Source organism: Saimiri boliviensis, chromosome 9 (genome assembly GCF_048565385.1).
Source record: "Saimiri boliviensis isolate mSaiBol1 chromosome 9, mSaiBol1.pri, whole genome shotgun sequence".
NCBI classification, from domain to species: Eukaryota; Metazoa; Chordata; class Mammalia; order Primates; family Cebidae; genus Saimiri; species Saimiri boliviensis.
Window position 1 is genome coordinate 73,116,626 of NC_133457.1, and position 20,888 is coordinate 73,137,513.

The 20,888-nt window shown below is 46.3% G+C and overlaps 1 protein-coding gene across 5 annotated transcripts in view; it reads right to left on the reverse strand.

The window, feature by feature from the left end:
* The window catches only part of SYNDIG1 (synapse differentiation inducing 1), a 193,189-nt gene that overhangs the window by 111,781 nt on the left and 60,520 nt on the right, over positions 1 to 20,888 (reverse strand). For all 5 annotated transcript variants that reach the window (XM_039479798.2, XM_039479799.2, XM_003942919.4 and 2 more), the window contains exon 2: positions 9,105 to 9,662. In XM_039479798.2, coding sequence (XP_039335732.1) covers positions 9,105 to 9,584 — 480 coding nt within the window. In that variant the 5' untranslated portion in view covers positions 9,585 to 9,662. The remainder of the gene's footprint in view (positions 1 to 9,104; positions 9,663 to 20,888) is intronic.

A 20,888-nucleotide genomic window follows, 5' to 3' on the forward strand; every position in this document is an offset into this window, starting at 1 on the left:
GCATGGTGGTGCACGCCTGTAGTCCCAGCTACTCGGGAGGCTGAGGCAGGAGAATTGCTTGAACCCAGGAGGCAGAGATTGCAGTGAGCCAAGATCGCACCACTGCACTACAGCCTGGGTGACAGTGTGAGACTATGTCTCAAAAAAAAAAAAAAAAAAAAAAAAAACCAAAAAACCGCAGTGTTAGAAAGAAAGTAATATATAGCCTTGAACACATATATGAAGAAACAAATGTCAAGTAATCCCAACTCACACCAAAAAAATTAGGTAAAAAATAGTAAATTTAAGCCAAAGGAAACAGGGGGCAGGATGTCATAAATATATGAGTAAAAATTAACAAACTGGAAAACTAAATAACAACAGAGAAAAATCAATGGAACCAGAAATCAGCAATTTGAAAAGATCCAAAAAATGATCAGTTTTTATCTAGACTGACCAAGAAAGACTTAAATTACTAAAATGAGGCATGAAAACGTACATATTATTACCAACCATACAGAAAATAAAAAGATTTAAATGGAATATGATGAACAACTTCATGCCAACAAATTAAATAACTTAGGTAAGAGGGTCACAAATTACTAAAACTGAGACAAGAATAAAGGACAACCTTCCAATTTTCTTTAAAACAAGAGACTTAAACCAGTAAGGTAATAGAATCAGTTTAGTAATTGAAAATCTTCCTACAAAGAAAAGCTCAGGCCCAAAAGGCTTCACTGATGACTTCCAGTAAACACTTAAAAGGAATCATATCGATACTAAACAGAATCTTTCACAAAATAAGGAGAGGAATAACTCCCAACTTATTCTATGCAGCCAGTATCACCCTGATGCCAGAGCTTGGAAAAGACGGCACAAGAAGAGAAAACTGCCGATCAATATCTCTCATGAACATAGGCAAAGAAATTCTTATCCAAGGATTAGAAAGATAAGATCCAGTGACATTTAGGGAGGATTATAAACCACGACAAAGTGAGATTTACCCCCAAATGCAAGGATGGTCTATTATCTGCAAAGCTGTTAATGTAATACACCACATCATTAAAGGATGAAAAAATAAAGGACAATAAAGAAACACCACACACAATTACCTAAGTAGTACCTGACAAATTGAACACCCATATGCGAGTCCCTAAAAAACTACACATAGAACTACCATATGATCCAGCAACCCCACTACCTGGCATTTATCCAAAGGAAAGGAAATCGGTATGTTAGAGACATCCTCACCACATGTTTGTTGCAGTGCTCTTCACAATATCCAAGACATGGAATTAACCTGGGTGTCCAACAACAAATGGATAAAGAAAATGGGGTAGCTGTACACTAATAGGACAGGAGACAGGGAAATACTGGGTAGAAGAGGGCAGTTACCTGGAAAGGCCCCGACCAGCAAACAGATGGACAGCAGAACAACAAGGCAGAGAAAGGGAGAAGATGAGGAACATCTGAACGCAGAGAAGAGTTTGGCCAGGGGTGGTCTGACAGGAGTCTGGCCGCTGGGTGGCCTAAGTCCAAGGGAGGATCACATTCCCACTCCATTCCCCCTCCCAGCTCCATATCCATCCCACTGAATGCCACCTCCACCACTCAATAAAACCTCACATTCATCCTTCAAGCCCATATGTGACCTGATTTTTCCAGGATTCTGGGCAACAGCTCCAGATACAGAAATCTGTCACACTACCTAGCCCTCTGCCCTTGAGAAAAAACAGAGGGCCTGTTGAGCCGGTTAGCATTCAAGCCAACTGTGGACAGCAAAGCCGAAAGTTTTGTAACACTGGGGTTGCAGGCGTCCACTTCCAGACACTACTGCAGGGTCAGAGCCCAGAGAACTTGCCCTAGCCTCTGCACCTGCCTCTCCCCATGCTCCACTCCCACAAGGGGTCTGAGCAGCAACAGAACCGGGGAGCCACACCCATTACGCATCCTACAAGGGGAATCAGGGAACTCTCCCATTTCAACATCACAGGATACTATTCGGCCATAAAAAATAGTGAAACTACGTCATTTGCAGCAAACATGGATGAAACTGGAGGACATTATGTTACATGAAATAAATCAGGAGGGAAAGTCAAGCGCTGCACGTTCCACTCGTGTGGAAGCTCAAAGGAGTTGATTTCATAGAAATGACAGTAGAAGGAAGAACAGTAGAAGCTGGGAAGAGTAGGAGGAAGGAGGGCTAGGAAGAGATGTATTAAAAGATACAAAATTACAGCTAGAATTGAATAAGTTCCAGTGTTCTATAGCACTGTAGCATGACAACCGTTAAAAATAATGTATTACACAGTTTCAAATAGCTAAAAGGAGGATATTGAATGTTCCCAACACAAAGCAATAATCAATGTCTGAGTTAACGAATATGCTAATCACCCCGTTCTGATCACCGTAAGTTATATGTATCAAAACATCACTATATACAACATGAATATGAATATCCCCTTTATTATTTGTCAATTAAAAAATAAAATTAAATGAAAACCTCTTTGACAAAGTAGTGACAAAGGGAACTTCCCCTACCTGATGAAAAGTGTCTGCAAAGAACTACAGCAAACATCATCTTTCATCATGAAACGTGAAAGCTTCCCCCTAAGATCAGGAGCAAGACAAGGATGCTCCTTCACTTCCACTCAGCAATGTATGTGAGGTTCTGGCCAGTGCTGTGAGGTAAGCAGACAAACGAGCAAAACAAAACCTCCAAATTTCCCTCCACCCAAATCAGCACCTCACATCTCTCTGGAGATACTAAAGGTAATTTTCAAAATGTTGTCTGCTATTTTCTGAATTCTTTGCTTCGTCTGGGTCAATTGCTCTATTTGTGGTTGTTCTGTCTCATTCATCCTTTTGGCTTCCTTCAAATGGCTGCCGGGTGCTTGCCCCTCTTTCCACACTTAGGAATGAGGTATATGTAAGTGCTCTATTGCAGTTATAGAATTCGGTGTCCTCCAACAGTCTTCAAGTTTTTGAATGGGAAGGCAGACTGGAAGGCCTTGCAAAGCCCGGTGGAGGGCTCACAGAAGTGAGGTCCTGGCACCTTCTCTTCATCTCTTCCCACTTTGTCCATGGATTCTGGTGTAATGCTGAAACAGAAGTTTACTGGAATACACATTTTTCCCTCTAACGTAGAAAGAACAGTGTCGTCATGAGGAGACAGAGTCAGCAGGTCTGTCTCAGATCCAAGGGTGGTCAACAGAGCCACGTGTGTGATCTTGGAAATACCCCAAGTTTCTGTCTCCTCATGTATAGGATGAGGATAGCACCATGACCCGTCCCCAGTGCTTTGAAGATTCAATGGCTGAGTGCACTCAGAGACTGGCAGAAAAGATGTCCCACCAATGCACGTTCCCTTCCCCCTTCCTTCAGTGAAGAAACGGCTCAGCCTCTGTGGGCACTGCTTCTAAGGGGTGACCGTCACGTACTCTAGGCCCAAAAGATTGTGAATTGCCACAGGTAAGTGCCTTTCAACATCTGGTCACCATCTCTAAGGGCAGGAGGGCTGTCGGGCCTCCTCACCCAGACTCCAGCCACTTCATTTCATGGCTGTAAACTCAAATTGTGTATTTTGTATTCCTGCTTCATTACTTGTCCCTGAATCTCTGAGTTTATTTGTGTGAAAGGAGAAGTGGTTTCCCACTGCTCATGCTCCCCGAGGCAGCAGTTTTTAGCTACTGGCTGAGAAGTGGATGAGGCAGTGATCACATACTTGGGAAGAGGCCTGGGCTGTGGGACATCAGGCCCAATGGTCACCACTCAGGGTGTCCCGAGGGCACCCCCACAGGTTGCCTGTCTCGTTCCCCTGAGCGCAGTGGCGCTAGATGAGCGGCACCTCTGCACTCCCACTAAGTTCCAAAGGTCCCCCTACATCTCCCTGTCTAATGTCAAGCCATGCTCTACTTGGCAACGTAAGGTGGAGAAGGACAGATCATGAACACTTGCTAAATAGCTGAGAAGCTCCCATAAATATTCTCAAAGTTAGCCATAGAACCTGTTCCTGTTACAGCACAACCTTGAAGTCAAACAGCGCTCCACATGCCCTTGCAAACACGTGTCAGACAGGCTGACCTCTTCGGACCTGGAGAGGCTCCTTCGTAACTGGCAGGGATGCACCTGTCCTGGGAAAGTGATTGGGGAGGACACAGCAAGCCGCCCAGTGCCCAGGAGCTCCAGCAAGGGGGCCCTGCTCAGAACCAGGGCATTGATGGGGCCTGGCTCTGATCCAGGACAATGAGGAGGCTCCACTCTGAACCAGGGCAATGAGGGGCCCTATTCTGAACAAGGGCAATGGCTTTCTGAAAATAGCACTCTTTGGGAAACAGTAGTCATTTGCTATAAACCGAGTGAAGCTATACGATGCTCAATTGTTAAAAATCACATTTTTTTCTTTTTTCTGAGGAGACTGCTTTCTGGAAAGAGCTCAGATGAATATTCACTGTTCTTTTGTTTCAGTAGCTGTCACTCCATTCAACTAGAAGATCTGAAAAAAATGATGCCAAAGGTCTATGGTTTTCAGCTCTGTGGTTGCAGTACTGACACCTAATCTGTTATCGCTTCCCTATACTGTGATCCTAAGCAGTCCCTCCCATACTGACGGAGCTTGGCTGGGTGCTTTGCTCTGGTCAATGAGGCACTAACATGCAGGACATAGGCAAACACTCGACAAGTCCTTGCACAGTGGGCCCCTCCTCTCTGACTGCCGCATGATGAAGCAGGATGGGTGACTGCTAGGTGAGGCAGTCACCTCTGTCACTGCAGCCAAAAGCCAGCCAGAGCTCTCAACATGGTGGGCTGCCCAGCCCATCACAGCTAGCTATGGACAAGTGAGGGAGCTCAGGTGAGACCAGCAGAACAGTCACCCAGCGGAGCCCAGCTCAGTTGTCTAAAAGCTAAAGAAAGCTAAAGAAAGAGCTCAAAAGCTAAAGAAAGCGCTGTTTAAGGCACTGTGTTGTGGGGGTGATTTTGCTATACAGCAAATGCTAACTGATACATGACCCTTTATTATTTAATGGAATACAGCAAAGAGGACACCAAAGAACAGCTACTGCATGTACAATGACATTCTAATCAGTCTTAGTATTTTGTTATTTACAGAAGAATGGAATAAAAAGGCCATGGCTACAGTTTAAGAACATTTATGAGAAAATATTTGTTTTCACAGAATTCTCAAAAGGACCGAGTTAACCACTGTGGTGAGGCTCGGAAATCCTCCGTGGCATCCTGAGCCGCATGTAGAAGCAGGAGCAGCTGTAATGTGTCCCTACTCCTTCTGCTCAGAGCTTGTGGGAGGGGCCATTTCTTGGTCCAGGTGAGCTCCTTGGATGTCAACCAGAAAGTCTCACTAAAGCACCTAAGAAGCAGCTCGATGTTACTGGCAAGGGCCGTCTGTGGCCAAAGCATAAATGCCAACATGCTCCATCTTACATTATAATCAAAAGGCACTAGAAATATTAATACAGAGTAGGCACCATTCTTGTGACTAAATATTCTTCAGTATTGTTAAAAGAATTGTGTATTATTAAAAGAATTGTTTCCGGTGGGCTTCCATTTCTGCTGCTAGATCAGAGGAGCAGGACTGGGTGGGAAAGCTTACCTCCCCAGAAGTCTATACTACTTGTCAGAGCCTTGGACCTACTAAGACAGACAAGTCTGTGTCTGCCTCCACCCACTTCCTAGCTTTTATTTAAGACATTGTCTCAGTAGATTTCAGACTCTTGTAGGATTTCAAAACCACATCTATTACCTGCTGAGGCCACTGTATGAAAATCATTGCAATAAAATGGATTCAGTAATTGTTTGACAAAAATGTGGATTCAGACATACTATAAATTTTTTTTAATTGCATTTAAATATTGGTTGTATTTACATGCAGACTCCACCGGAAGCCCACGTGAGTCTTCAAGGATTAACAATTCTTTTGAATGTAGTCCACCGAGAAGCAGCAGGAGGGAGGGTAACTGTGGACTAAGAAGATTTGCTGCTTACCTGCTCACCTCCCACCTTCTCACCCCACCTGCTCCTGTCCCACTGACCTTGGTCGAGTGTAGTTATCTAAGGGAAGTGCGTGGAGGCAATGAGAGGGAGGGGAGGGAAAGACCCACAGGAGTGAGGGAAAGGAATGGTGGAGACATTCAGAATGTCCTCTTCAATCTAGTTACCATCCCAAGCCTTCTATGGCTGAGGCATATTGTATCTTGCAGGGGGTTTTCCAAAAACTCCTAAGAAAGCTGAAAATCCTCTGTTGGTCATTTGGCCCCCTGGGGGCTTGGGAACATCTCGGGTCCCTTCCTTTCCACCATCTCATCTCCATTAACGACAAATTTCACCTTTTAGATATTTCCTCACCACTCTAATGCTGTCCTTATTCTCTCTAACCTTCCCCCACGAGAAGCCCCCGAAAGAGGCAGGGGGCACATCTGCTTTGGTCCCAGCCCCAGGCCACCTCCCCTCTCGCCTCCATCTCCCCTATATCCTTGTCCCACTCTTGGGCAGAGCGGCTCCTGAAAACACAGGTCAAGATCTGACCACAGCCCTTCTGCCTGAAACCCTCCCATGGACCTGCGTGGTCACGTGCCTGCGCCAAGGCCTCCTGCGACTCCCACGCCCTCCACGTGACATCCTGCTCACTTTGTGTTGTTTGGGAGCGTGCTTGGTTTCCGTTCCGAAGCCTCTGCTTGTGACTAGTGTTTTCCAAGATCTGAGTGAGGGCTTTGCTGACAGCAAAGTATAAATGCTGCGTGACCCACATGGAGTGGAATTAGGGAAGCAGATGCACGAAAACGCAGCCTCGGCCCAACCCAGGAGTTATGGTGACAGAACACCCTGTCAACTCTGAAAGCATCCAGAAGAGGGGCTGGGGCCCTGAGCTCAACGCAAGATTCAGAAGTCATTGCACAGGCAGGAGCCCTCCCCGCACTGCATCTGGAGGATGAGTAAGAGGAGGCTTGAGGGGAGCTGGCAGAGGAGTTCCAGTCAAGGAGACCCGGTGTGCACAGAGGCAGCAGCTCTGGAGTCTGCAGGGAGGAGGAACGGGAGAGAAATGCGGAGGCCTACGGGGAGGATAGGCGAGACAGGCTGGAGGGGGAGGAGGGTCCCACTAGCAAGGACCTTATCAGCCACCTAAGGAGACTGGATTTATGCAGGATCACAAACTCAGATACCTGTGAGACAGAAGGGACCCACCAAAGAGTCAAGAAGGAGCCCTGGGAGGGGTGAGCCAGAGCGTGGAGAGCCAGGTCCCACAGAGCGTCTGTCCCTTCTGCGTCAGGGTCGCTGCTGGGACTCACCACGCAGGCCGTGCTGCTGGAGAGCCTGAATGGATTTGTCAGGGTCACCAAGAGTCAGAACACTCCAACATTTAATCTTTCCGCAGCCGCAGTGTGAGTGCCCTCCCTTTGCAGCAGGTGTCATCAGAGGGCATTAGGGCCTCCGCAGACGCCCAGGCATCATGTCTTGGTCCTTTTCGTGCCCTGACTCTCCACTCCCTGCCAGCGGGCTTCCTGGGCTCCCATGGCTGGGACTGCACCAATATCCAAATTTCCCTCTCCGTTTCTGATCCTCCCTCCTAACTAGAGCCAGATCTCTAGGCTCCGGTTCTCACTGGGGTCTCCAGTCCTGATTCTCTGGAATCCAGGGCTTGTCACTGACTTGCGATTTCTCCAGCCTTTCTATCAAGTGTGGGGACCCCTGGGTGTGGGTCTGATTCTGCTCCAGACTTCCCCCTTCATGCTTTCTCCTACCTCCTCCACCTTCCAGGCGGAGTGCGGTTTGCCAAGAGAGCCTCGCCTGCTGAAGATGGCCCCACATGGCTGCAGAAAGTTACAGAGCCTTGAGTCAGACCAGATCTTCACACAAACTCACACTGCAGCTGGGCAGTTTCTCCAGGAGTCTTTTCTAGAAGGGGCACTTCTCCCAATTCATTGCTCTAGACAATCTTCTCATGGCCCAGGAGCTTCCCTAGCTGTGCTGATGTTCACGAACCTTTCCTTTCCTTCCTCTTCAACCCAGAGTGCTTCAAAGTTTCCCTTACCCCACCCGTCTTCTCTCCCAGGCCTGCAGCATATGGGCTTCTGAGAGGCCAGCTCTCACAGGCATAGCTCCTGCCTCCCCAGTACCCTTCCCCAGCCGCTGGCCATGATCCTGAATTTTCCATTCTGAACATTTCCGCTCCACCTACAAAAATGATCTTGCCTATCTTAGTCAAAACAAACATCCCTTCCCCCTTTGGTCACACACGGCCTCTGAAGGTCGGACTTGCTCGGCGGTTTCCTTCCCCATGAAACTGATGGAAACCTGGCCCATGTCTCCCTGCCGTCACATCCTGGGGGAACACTCCTGGCCTCATTGCAGAGGGATGACCTGGAGGCTGTGGGCAGCAAACCTGCTAGTCCATGCCCTGCAGCAGCTGCTCTTCCCCCTCACCTGGTGCTGCCCTGTGGGGCCAGTGTGCCACATGCCCAGCGGCTACTGTGCCTACCATGCTAGTTCCAATGTGCAATGTGCGCAACTCTGTGCATGTAATTCAAATGCCGTCACCTGCCCTCCAGTCCACTAAAGAAGTGAGTCATCTAAGAAGTCAACTTATCTTCCCTTTAGGCTATCAGCTCCTATATGTTCTTCCAGCACAGTTTAGTTCTACCAACAGCCTCTCAGTAGTAACTGTGGAATGCAAAGTCACGGAAACACAGGTGACAGTGAAACACCTCCCAAAGTGTCCCCCGTCAAGTACATTCCCAGCCTCGTGTGGCTCTAGGATCAGGCGTCCCTCTCTCATTTTGCCAATGACCTCTCTGTCCCATGGGCTGCAGGACAGCAGGGAACCCCAACGAACCCACCAGCACTGCCATCTGCAGCCCCATCCGACAGCCATTTCCTGGAGTCATCTCCGACCAGAATCACTGCTGAAGTGCCTCTGGCTTTCTGTTAGTCTTTCCTCTCCTTCTATCTTCCACAAGCGTTGAAGAGTGAAGGGCACCAAGACCGCCTTTAGTCTCTGCATTTTTGCACCCTAGTTTCATTCCCTAACTTTTGCAAGGCATTCATGACTCCTGCCCACCCTGGGATCCCCACCACCCATTCCTAGAGGGCCTCTGACAAACACATCCTCTTACCTCCAGCTCCTGGAATTCTTCCTCCTCCTCCACATCGTAGGACAGGGTGTGGATTTTGATGTCGTCAGCTGAGAGGTCGATGAACTTCCCGTCAGGGTACTCCAGGCTGTCTTTGGTGGGTGAGCGGTCCTCGATGAAGGTGGTCTCGCAGCAGTCGGAGGCCACACCATCCCCCCAGGAGCGCAGCATGCCCTCTGAGTAGAGGATGATGTTAGGCCGGTAGCAGGACTCCACCGACTGCTGCAGGGTGTTGGGGTCCAGCAGCTGCTGCACTGGATCATTCCTGCTGCTGTCCAGGCTGGCTGGCACTGTGCTGGTCCCCACCCGGTGGCTCTGGTACTGGGGCGCTGGGTAAACAGACACCAGACCATCTCTGCTCTCCGCCATCAAGTTTCTGGTGTTAATCAAGCCATTCCTCTTGCCAGCATCACTGATTTTACTGTGCACCAGCATGCTCTTCTGTTCAATGATGCCATCCATGATCCTCCCTCCCCGGATGGGCGTCAGGCTGGCGGGCTGGGCACGTAGGTCACACTTTCCTCAGGGAACCCATTTCTCCTGGAGGAGGAGGAAACAGAGATGAGACAAGAGAATCACCCAGACCCACATTGTTTCAGACTGTACCAGTCAGCCGACACGCATGGTAACCGTGAGGGTTAGAGAATATGAAGTCCTACCTATTCTGTGAATGTTAGAAAGGCTCTGTCAGGGCAGCCAGCCAGAGTAAGCAGAAATTGATTACCTCAATCTCTATAAAGTCTCTGCTTCCAAACGAAGGAGACTGCAGGAATTGGCTCCCTTGCAGCCTAGAGACTTCTGATTGCTAGCAGACATCCTGAAACCCACGGGTAAACCCAATCACATTAGCATCCGATGAGTCTACAGGAAAACAGAACTGCAAATCTGTAATGAGGATTAGCTCTTCCCAGGTACACGGCTATTCATTCAAGCAGGAAATTACGTGATTGCAGTAATCCCTACTTAGTGATGATCTTGAGGTGTCAAGTCCCAAACACAAATCCGCTACTGAGGCATATTGAGATAGGCACAGCTTGGTCTGTTAGGGTGCTCTCTGTAGTTTGCCACTCAGAATTTGCTGAGAACCAGCAGCATCAGCATCAGCACCAGCTGGGAGCTTGTTGGAAATGTAGAATCTTGAGTAGCACCTGCACCTACTAAATCAGAATCTGCATTTTAACAGGATCCCAGCTGATGAGTCTGCACATTAAAGCTGGAGAGGTGCTGGGCTACAGAGTATCATGCAACTTTTGGCTTGCTGAACAACTTGGCTTGATTTTATAACCTATTATTTACTAACTTTTAAAATGTATTCAAATTAGATCAATTAATTTTTTCAAAAAACAACTTTTTTTTCTTATTGAAGTGAATTTTTTCAACTTTGATTATCATAAATTATGACTAAGTATGAACAAAAGGGATCAAAATTCATGAACTTTTATTTTTGTCATTGCCACATCCTTTGACATCTCTTTAAACACAGGCTGGTTTGTCACAGATATTGCCTTTGCTTCATAATTCCCTTTAGCTCATTTCCTTCCATGTTTGCTGGTACCCACTCCTACCTGCTCAGAGCCTTTTTCTGGGCCTGTTTCATCTGCTCAGAGATAAAACTGATGAAAGGAGAGAGAATGGCTCTGATGAGGCTGCCGTCTAGCTACCTCCCTGGCCCTGCACCAATGCATTCTGGAGTCTTGTCCCAGAACAGTGCTACCGTTCTTCCAATTCTCTTTATAACTTTTGTGGGATTTTTAAATGAAGTTTTTCTTGGTGGATGACATTCAGAACCAGTAGCTACAGAGATGAAAGACTCCTGCCGGACCCTTTATTTCTGCACAAGCAGTCTCTGCTACATCTAGGACACTCCCTTCTCTTGACCAAACTCTTTCTGGGCTGCATCAACCACTGAGCTCCCCGTGCGTCTTCTTGTAAGGCTTAGAGTCTGATTTTAGGCCTGCCAGAGGAAGCTGCCTCAAAGGTATCACTGGTCAATCATGCTACACCTGCTGCTTTATCAAGGAAGGCAGCTGGGGCGGGGAGACAGGATGAAGGGAGGACTCTGTGGCCCTGCATTTGAGTCCCTAGTTCTTAGTTTCTTTCTGCAACACTATTGTAAGAACTCTCTTGGGGAGTTATTAACATGCACATTTAACCATGAGTTGGGGTGAATATCAGGTGAATGGGAAAATCGAGGAGTTGTGAAAGAAAAATAAAAGTCAGAAAGAAAGTAGGTATACAACATCTTCTATAAAAATTTTACATTCTACATAAACTTTTTTTTTTTTTTACTTGGAGACTGTCAGAGTATCAAGAACACCGTACTGAGTCAGAAGGAGGCCAGGGATTCAGCCCAGTTTTGCTACTAAATATCTGATTGTGGGCAAGTGGCTTATAAAAGTGGAATTATTAATGGGGTGGTTGAGCAAGAAAAGCTTTCAGGTCCCTTTCAGCTCTATGATTTTTTTTTTACCTCCTAGCCCAACAGTCACGGGGTTTTATGGCATTAGATAGAGATTTTCCACAAAATGGCTTCAGTGATGAATCCTAGCAAACACTTAAAGAACTAATACCAGTCCTTCTCAAACTTTTCCAAAAAACTGGAGGAGTGAACATTTCCTATGTCATTCCATGAGGTCAGCATTACCCTGATGCCAAAGCCAGACAGGCCGCCAGAGAAGCAGTACAGACCCATATCCCTGTGAACACTGATGTAAAACCCCTCAACAAAATTCTACGAAACTGAATTCTGCAGCATATTAAAGAAATCATATACCATATACAAGTGGTATTTACTTCTGGAATGCAAGAAGGGTTAAAATTATGAAAATTATGAAAATCAATGATTCTAACATACCACATTAACAGAATGAAAGATAAAAAATACATGATTATCTCAACTGACATAGAAAATACATTTAATGCTTTTCTAATAAGCATTTCTGAAAAAGCATCGATGTTTTTCCCTTTCATGATAAAAACATGAAACCAGCTAGGAATAGAAGGAAATTACCTCAACAAAATAAAAGCTGTATTTGAAAAATCCACAGTGAACATCATACTCAATGGTGAAAACCTGAAAGAGCCCATAAGATCAAGAACAAGGCAAAGATGCTCACTTTTTCCACTTTTGTCGAACGCTGTACTAAATAAAAGTTGTAGCCAGAGAAATTAGGCAAAAATAAAATAAAATAAAATAAAAATAAAAGGCACCTAACCAGAAAGGAAGAAGTATGATCTCATATATAGAAAACCCTAGAGATTCCACAAAAAATCTGATAGAACTAATAAATGAAGTTAGCAAAGTAGCAGTATACACACTTAATACACAAAAATCAGCTCCATTTCTGTTTACTAACAATGAAGAATCTGAAAAGAAATTTTAAAAAATTTATTTACAGTAGCATAAAAGAACACAGTATTTCAGAATTAATTTAACCAAGGAGGTGAAAGACTTGTACAATGAAGTCATCAAAATATTGCTGAGGCTGGGTATGGTTGCTCACTCCTGTAATCCCAGTGTGAGGCTGGGAGGCTGAGATGGGTGGATCACTTGAGCTCAGGAGTTCAAATCCAGCCTGTCCAACATGGTATAACCTTGACTCTACTAAAAATACAAAAATTTTCTGGGCGTGGTGGTGAGCACCTGCAATTCCAGCTACTCATGAGGCTGAGGCAGGAGAATTTCTTGAACATGGGAGGCAGAGGTTGCAGTGAGCTGAAACTGTGCCACTGTATTCCAGCCTGTGACAGAGCAAGACTCCATCTCAAGAAAAAAAATAAAAATTGATGAAAGAAATTAAAGAAGACATGAATAAATGGAAAGATGTTCTATATTCATGCATTGGGAACCTTAATATTGTTAGGATGTCAGTACTACCCAAAGTTATCTATAGATTTGGTGTGATCAGCAGGAAAATCCCAATGATGTTTTCTGCAGAAACAAAAAAAAAAAAATTATTCTAACATTCATGTGGAATCGCAAGGGGCTCAGGCTGGACTTAAAACAGAACAAAGTAGGAGTACTCACACTTCCTGATTTTAAGACTTACTACAATGGTACAAGAATCAAAAACAGTGTCATATGGCAGAAATACACAGATATAGACCAAGTGAATAAAATAGAGAGCCCAGAAATAAACCCTTCTTATGTGATCAAATGCTTTTTGACAAGGGTGCCAACCATTCAATAGGGAAAGGACATTTTTTTCAACAAATGCTGCTAAAAATTTGGATATCCACATGCAAAAAAATGAAGTTGAACCCTTACTTAACACCATATTCAAAAACCAACCCCAAATAAATCAATCACCTAAATGTCAAATCTAAAACCATAAAACTCTTAGAAAACAGGGCAAAAATCTTCATGACTTTGGACTTGTCAACGATTTATTGGATGTGATACCAAAGGCACAGGCAACAAAAGAAAAAAACAAGGTAGACTCCATAACAATTAAAAAAGTTTGTGCATTAGTAGACAATACCAACACAGTAAGAAAGCAAGCCACAGAAAACATTTGCAAATCATGTATTGATAAGGAATTAATACCCAGGATATATAGAGAATGGCTAAAACTCAACACAAAAAATATTCGGATTCAAAAATGGGCAAAGGACTTGAATACACTTTTCTCCAAGGAAGATATACAGATGGCGACTAAGCCCGTGAAAAGATGCTCAACATCACTAATAATTGGGAAGTAATCGAAGCTGCATGTGAGATATGACCTCATATTCACTGGGATGGCTACTCTTAAAAAAAAAAAAAAGCAAAGAACAAATGTTGGTGAGGATGTGGAATAACTGGAATCCTTATGCACTGGTGGTGGGAAAGAAAAATGGTGCCGTTGCTTTGGAAAACAGTTAAGGCAGCTCCTCAAATAATTAAAAATAGAATTACCATACGGTCCAGAAATTCCACTTCTGGACATAAACCAAAAGGAGTAGAAAGCAGAGTCTTGAAGATGTATTTGCATGCCATGTTCACAGCAGCATCATTCATAACAGTTGAGATGTGAAAGCGTCCCAAGTGTCTGTAGATGAATGGATAAGCAACATGTACTATCTACATTCAATGGAGTATATTGCTCAGCCTTCAAAAAAGAAGGGAAGTCTGACACATGCCACAGCATGGGTGGACCTTGAGGCATTATTCTAAGTGAAATAAACTAGTCACATAAAGACAAACGCTGTATAATTCCACTGATATGAGGTACTCAGAGTCATCAAAAGTACTCAAAAGTCATCCAGAGTATGGTTTCCAGGAAATGGAAGTGGTGTGAGGAGTTATTATTTAATGGGTATAGAATGAAAAGAGATATAGATGGTGGTGATGGTTACACACTGTAAGTGTACTTAATACCACCAAACTGTTATGCTTCAAAATTGTTAAGATGGTAAATTTTATGCTAATGTAACAACAACAACAAAAAACAATAGAAAAACTCAATTAAACTAAACTAAAATAAAACATAAAAAGAAGAGCTATCTATGTGGAGATTCATGCTAAAGTGTTTACATTTGAAATAAAAGACACACTGTCTTGGACTTGTTTAAAAATTATTGTATAGGAAGGAGGAGTGTACATCATACCAGGAAAACAAGACTGGCTGTGGGCTGACCAGCGATTGATCTCAGCTGGAATTCTCATCTGGAATTCCTCCTCCTTCTTCACATGCTAGGATGTCAAGGAACCACAGGTGATAGCAGAAACACCTCCCAAAGTGTCCCCCGTCAAGTACATGTCCAGCCTCATGTGGCTCTAGGATCAGGCATCCCTCTCGCATCTTGCCAGTGACCTCTCTGTCTCATGGGATGCGGGACAGCAGGGATCCCCAATGAACCCACCAGCACTGCCATCTGCAGCCCCATCCAACAGCCATTCCCTGGGGTCATCTCTAACCATCTCTGATCACCACAGGAGGAGTGTATGTGGACACCATACCAAGAAAACAACACCGGCTATGGGCTGACCACTACAGTTGGTTGATGGGTGCACGTGATCCATTATACAATCAATCCTCTCTCCTTTCATGTGTGTTTGAAATTTTCTGTAATAGAAAAGTTGAAGAAATCAACAGGTGAAACAGTGCAGGGGAGATGTTCCAGGCAGAGGGAACAGCATAGGTTGTGTTTGGGAAGCAGAGGAACAGGCCCTGGAGATAATGTTAGGAAGGGTGGGTCTCATTTAGAGGCTTGTAGTAAGAAACGGACATGTGGAAAGGCTCCAGTGATCATCATAGAGGCAGCTCAGGCAGATGGATCTGTGAACAGCGTGAGGAATGGGTACAAGGAGAAGCACGATAAACACGGGTGATGGGGACAGCTGACAAACACTGTGGACCGCTGCTGCTCAACAGGCTTTTCGGCAGTAAGAAGGGTGTGATGCCCTGCAGGACACTTTGGGGTGCGTGTCCCAAGACAGCCTCAGTGATGGCTCCCTGCTTTGTGTATTTTATTTGAAAAATGAGTCATGAAGAGGCAAAATGTGCAGCCTCATCCTGCGGCTGAAGGATTCCACATTCGGCAGCACACACCAGGGTCCTCCCTGCGGGACATGGGGGGCCCGAGACCATGCTGGCAGCCAGTGATGAATGAAAGTGTGGCCATTCCTCCAGGCTGTGCGTGCGGAAGACTGCGCTCAGCTTGGCTCACCTGAGTAAGCAGGTGTAGCCTGGAGGACATTTAGGAAGGGCGTACCCTGTTCCTAACATGGAGGCTACTATGGTGCCTGAGGCTATCTCCAAAATGCCCAGGGAGAGCTCCTGGCCAGAGACAGGACTTCTTAGGGCTTTGCGCTGTGTCTCTGGAGTGGGGAGGCACTGATGCATTCAGTGGGGCCTTTCTTGCTTGGAGAGTCTTTGAGGAACGCAGCAGGACTCAGGATGTCCAACTTCTCCCTGTCTCTGTAGACAAATGTCCATTCTGAATCAGCCTCTGAGTGTGCTCACACCCACAGGGATGTGGCTGCCCACTAATTTCACTTGTGGCCACACTCAGACATCGCCTCTTTTTTTTCTCCCACCGCCCCCCCGCCCCCAAGACATCACCTCTGTTTGGAGCAGAGTTGGTCATCTGGGCTCCCAGGCTCCCCAGCTCAGGCCTGGATGACAGCATGACCACACCCCTCTGGTTCTGCTGGGGAGAAGGCATCGAGGGTGCACTGCAGGCTCTCGATCACAGCCATGTGCAACTGCAGGCTCTTGTCACAGTCATGAGCCCAACCATCCTTGCAGTTCTGACGACGCATCCTGTACAATTCATCTGTTCTACTGACACTTGACGAATGACTAAGTGATGTGTTGCCAATACCAGCCACCAATGGATCCTAAAACACGTGCGTCAAGAGCTTCACTGATGAAAACAGAACTTACCTCTCCATCAATGAAGAAAAATTACTTGTTTAAGTCAGTACCCCAGTGAAAGTTGTCAGAATCAAAATGGAATCGGTGACATTAAGAAAACCCTGACAAATAGAGCCGGGGAGGTCAAGAAGAGAGGGTCCTCATGCTTGTATGCCTGATAACAAAAAAAGCCTGCAAAACCCACAGTGTTTTACACAAAAAACACTTCTGCAAGCACGTCAGCCCAGCAACTGCCCGCCCAGCCTTATACTGGTATCACCCTTGTTACTGACCTTTGGAGCCCAGGATAATTATTTCATAACAATTGTGTAATCTTCATCTTGCTTTTTTCATGAAACACCTCTGTCTTCCTTTACCTCCCTGAATATGCTCATTGTTTACTACAGTGTGTGTGTTTCCATTGCAAAGCTTTATGCCCAGATAAACATGTTTTTTTTTAGAGAGCTTCTTTCTGTTTATGATTAAGGTTGACACCTAGAGAGAGGTGCAATTTGAAAGCCCATCTATCTTGGACTAAGTTATTGAACCTAGTAGGTTTTCTTGATTTATAAATAAACCTTCCATTTACAAAGGATCTGTTCCAGCCAGAAATTCAGTATCACTTAGGAGGAAAGCGCATTGCTGTATATTTAGCAACGAGGTTTGGATTTCCGTCAAGCAATTTCCCACAACTTCCCTTTGACATGAAGAGCTACTGTTCTGCTCTCACGGGGACATGTCTGTGCACAAGCCAGCAGAAGACTTTAGTAAATGACCACAGTCCTGCTTCATAACCGGCACTGGTTCTCATCTCATCCCTGTCTTAACTCAAGGTAACGGCCTACTGAAACCAACATCAGAACATCTAAAGGGTCACGGCTTTCTTATAGCTCTGCCTGTTGGAAGCATGCTAAACCTGAACCAGCAAATACCTCCCCCAACACCGAGTGACAATCATCTCTCACTACGAGTGAAAACCATCCTGGGGATGGTCACAAAATACTCCAGCTGGGGAAAAGCCAGCTCTCCAGAGCAGAGGTGGCCTCAAGTCCTAATGCAATGTCACCAATAAGAGTTTCAGAACAGAACTCTCCCTGAAACCCAGGGAAGAAAGGGAGCCGGTCCATGTCCAGCCCCTATCACACGACGAGCATGTGGTAGGTACTTCTATGCATCCACCTGACAGGCGCTTAGTGGGTACCTGCTGTGTGCGGGCAGTGTGCTGAGTGTGGGGGTGTGGCTGGGGAACGGGAGAAAGTCTTTTGAACGAGACCAAAGTGTGACAAGTGGACCGGACAAAGCTGCCTTGAGGGAACAAACACAGGGCACAGTCACCTGAGAAGACCTGCTGACCGCAAGCCTGAACAGCATGCGGAGTTGGCCAGGGCCACACTGAGGAGCAGCGTTCCCCCCGCTGAGGTCCCCACCCCGCGCACTGGGGCCCTGAGGCAAAGGCCAACAGAGGGACCCGTGCAGAGGCTCAGGAAAGAGGAGAGGGAGGGCACAGGCCCAGGCAGGAGCCCCAGGGCTTGTCCTGACAAACCTCAGGAGTCCAGGAGGGATCTGCAGGTGCAGGGGGCGGAGGAGGGGGGAGGACTCTGTGAGGAGGGAACGCGCCTGCTTCTGGCTTAGGCCCTGGGATTAGGGAAAGGGTCACACCCACCAGGGGGCTGATTCGGTTTGGATGTTTGTTGGCTCCAAATCTCAGGTTGAAATGTGATCCCTAGTGCTGGAGATGGGTGCCCTCCCCAGGGTCATGAGCTCCAGTAACAGCTGCTGGTTGAAAAAGGCCCGGGACCCCCTCCTCTTTCTCTCGCTCTTCCTTTGTCGTGTGATGTGCCTGCTCCCTTTCACCTTCCACCGCCAGTCAAAACCTCCTGAGGCCTCACCAGAGCTGAGGCTAGTGCCGAGCCCGTGCAGCCTGCAGAACCACGAGCCCAAATAAACTTCTTTTAAAAAGAAATCATCCAGGCTCGGGTAGTCCCTTACAGCCATGCAAAACAGACTAGGACGGGCTGAACCCATGGGTGCCCCTCCCCGTGCCCCAGCTCCCATCATCCCAGGGACTGCCAGTGCCATCATGGCTCACATACAGGCCAGGCCAAAGGGGTTATGGTGCCTGGTGCAGCCTCAGCCAGTGACAGGGAGACACTGATGGATTAGCACCCAGCACCTTTGTCCCGGGGTGGGACAGCCCAGGGGCTGGTGTGTCACATTCCTCCTCTTCCCCGCAGAGATCAATGTGCTGTATAATACAGCATCTGTCTACTGCCGTCCCTCCCTGGTCCTCGATTGATGTTTCCTGCAATTCCCCCTCCTAAATTCTCGTCTCCAGGTTTGTTACTTGGGGAACAAACCCAAGGCATCAGACTACTGTCCACCAAACCTGGGAGGTGTTACCACAACTTCTGCATGGACAAGACAGCTAAGCAAGCCAACTTGTATGTCTGTGAACTCACACTTCTCTAAGTATTACTAGAGACTGCAATTTGTTTCCGTGGTCAGAACTGGAGAAGGGGGTAAATATTTGCAGTCACAGATCCAAGCAGAAATCACCAGAAAGAGCTGGAAGGCCTCCCAGCTTGCAAAAAGGAAGGTAATGTGCCTACGTGGACAAGCAACATCTTACAACAAAAATTAGACAGAGGCCAGGACAGTTAATTCTCTCTGCAAATGTATAGCTGCCTGATGGCAGGGAGACCATGTCTCGGTATCCTCAGTTTCCTGGAGAATAACTCCTCCTAACTCACTGTCGTTCTGGTCCTCCAGAGCCGTCTCAGAAGGTGGGGTAATCTAGGCATACCCCTGAAAGGCAGATTCTCTCCCACGTGCTGGGGAACAGTTAGCTTTCCTGGCTTCTGAGGCCCAGGAGAAGGAAGGCTCAGGCCCACCAACCCTTTCCCAAGAAAATGACTGCCCCAGCAGCCTCCAGATGCGCCCTGGTGGTGTCTTTTGGACCCACAAAGTCCTGAATTCTAATGGTTGATCTAAATGCAAACAGAAAAGACATGAAGAGAAATAGGTGGCAGTGGAGCCCAGGAGTTTCTGACACCAAGCCTTACAGTCCTCATGCAGCAGAACACCCAGGTCTCTGTAGGAAAACTGGAAAAGCAGCTCAGGTTTCAGAGCCACACGTGGGTGCTCACAGCTGAAAGGCTAGGGGCGCAGGTAGATCCCAACTCTGTTGCTTTCTTTAACTTTAATTAGTATTTCCTTCATTTTTAAAAATAATTGCTTTACTGAAATACTATTCATATACCATGAAATCCACCCAAATTTAAAGATGTATAATTGAGTGAGATAAGGTACATTCACAAAGTTGTACAACTCTTCTCACTATCTGACTATCTGACTATCTCACTATCTCACTATCTGACTCCAGAACATTCCTGTCACCCCAGGCCCATGACGCAGTTCCTTTCCCCAGCCCCTGGCAACCACTGATCTACCTTCTGTCTCTATGGATTTGCGTCTTCTGGACGTTTCATATAACTGGAATCCTATACGATGTGGCCTCTCGTGACTGCTTTCTTCCACTCGGCATAGTGTGCTTGAGGTCACTCTTTCTTATGGTGGGACCCTATTCCACAGTGCGGAAGCGCTGTGCTGCGCTGACCTTCACTGCGCTTTCATTCTGGAGAGTAGTGGTGGTTGCTATCATTCAGCTCTTGTATAATACTGGGCTAATTATGATTACAGCTCTTTGGCTGAATGGTGGATAAAATAGTGTGTTCTTTTCTCTGACAGGTATATAGTGAGAACAAAATTGTCTTAAAAACAAAACAAAGCCCTCAGTGCGTACCTCTGGGGCGTGGGAACGGCATTTTGTGAACGGCCAAAACACAGAGTGACAACATAGTAGGTGTTCAGGAAGCAGAGGCAGGGTCTTAGAAACATCAGACAGACCGGATCAATCCCGCTGGAGGCAGCCTCTGTTACCCACCGATGGAAGAAAACGCTGCAGGCTGGGCCTGCTTACTCACTGTGAAACAGAAAAACGCAGTCCCCTAAATACAGCAGATGCTTTTGCACGCTGTGTGTCCCATCAGAATAAGCCAGCACACGCAGAAGCCATCTTCCCCACCAGAAATGGGATCTGAGCAATTTCATGCTCCGCCTGCACGCAGCACACACAGCACACACCTGTGAAGAAGTCCAGTCTGCTCCAGGGAAATTATGCATTATAAAAATGACAGAGTTACACACGGACCTATCCAGGGAGAAATCGGAATTATTCCTTAGAGGGGCATTTTGTTCAAATTTGTCTCTAATGTTTAATAGATGGTTTCGCTCTGAGGAATTAGCTAGAAAAAAATTCAGTGAATGTTTTGTGAACCAGTATTCCAAGTGCAATTATTTTCAAACAAATGCATGGATAAAGAAATACAAACTAAAGTATCAAACTTCCTTGTATTAGCTTACTTTT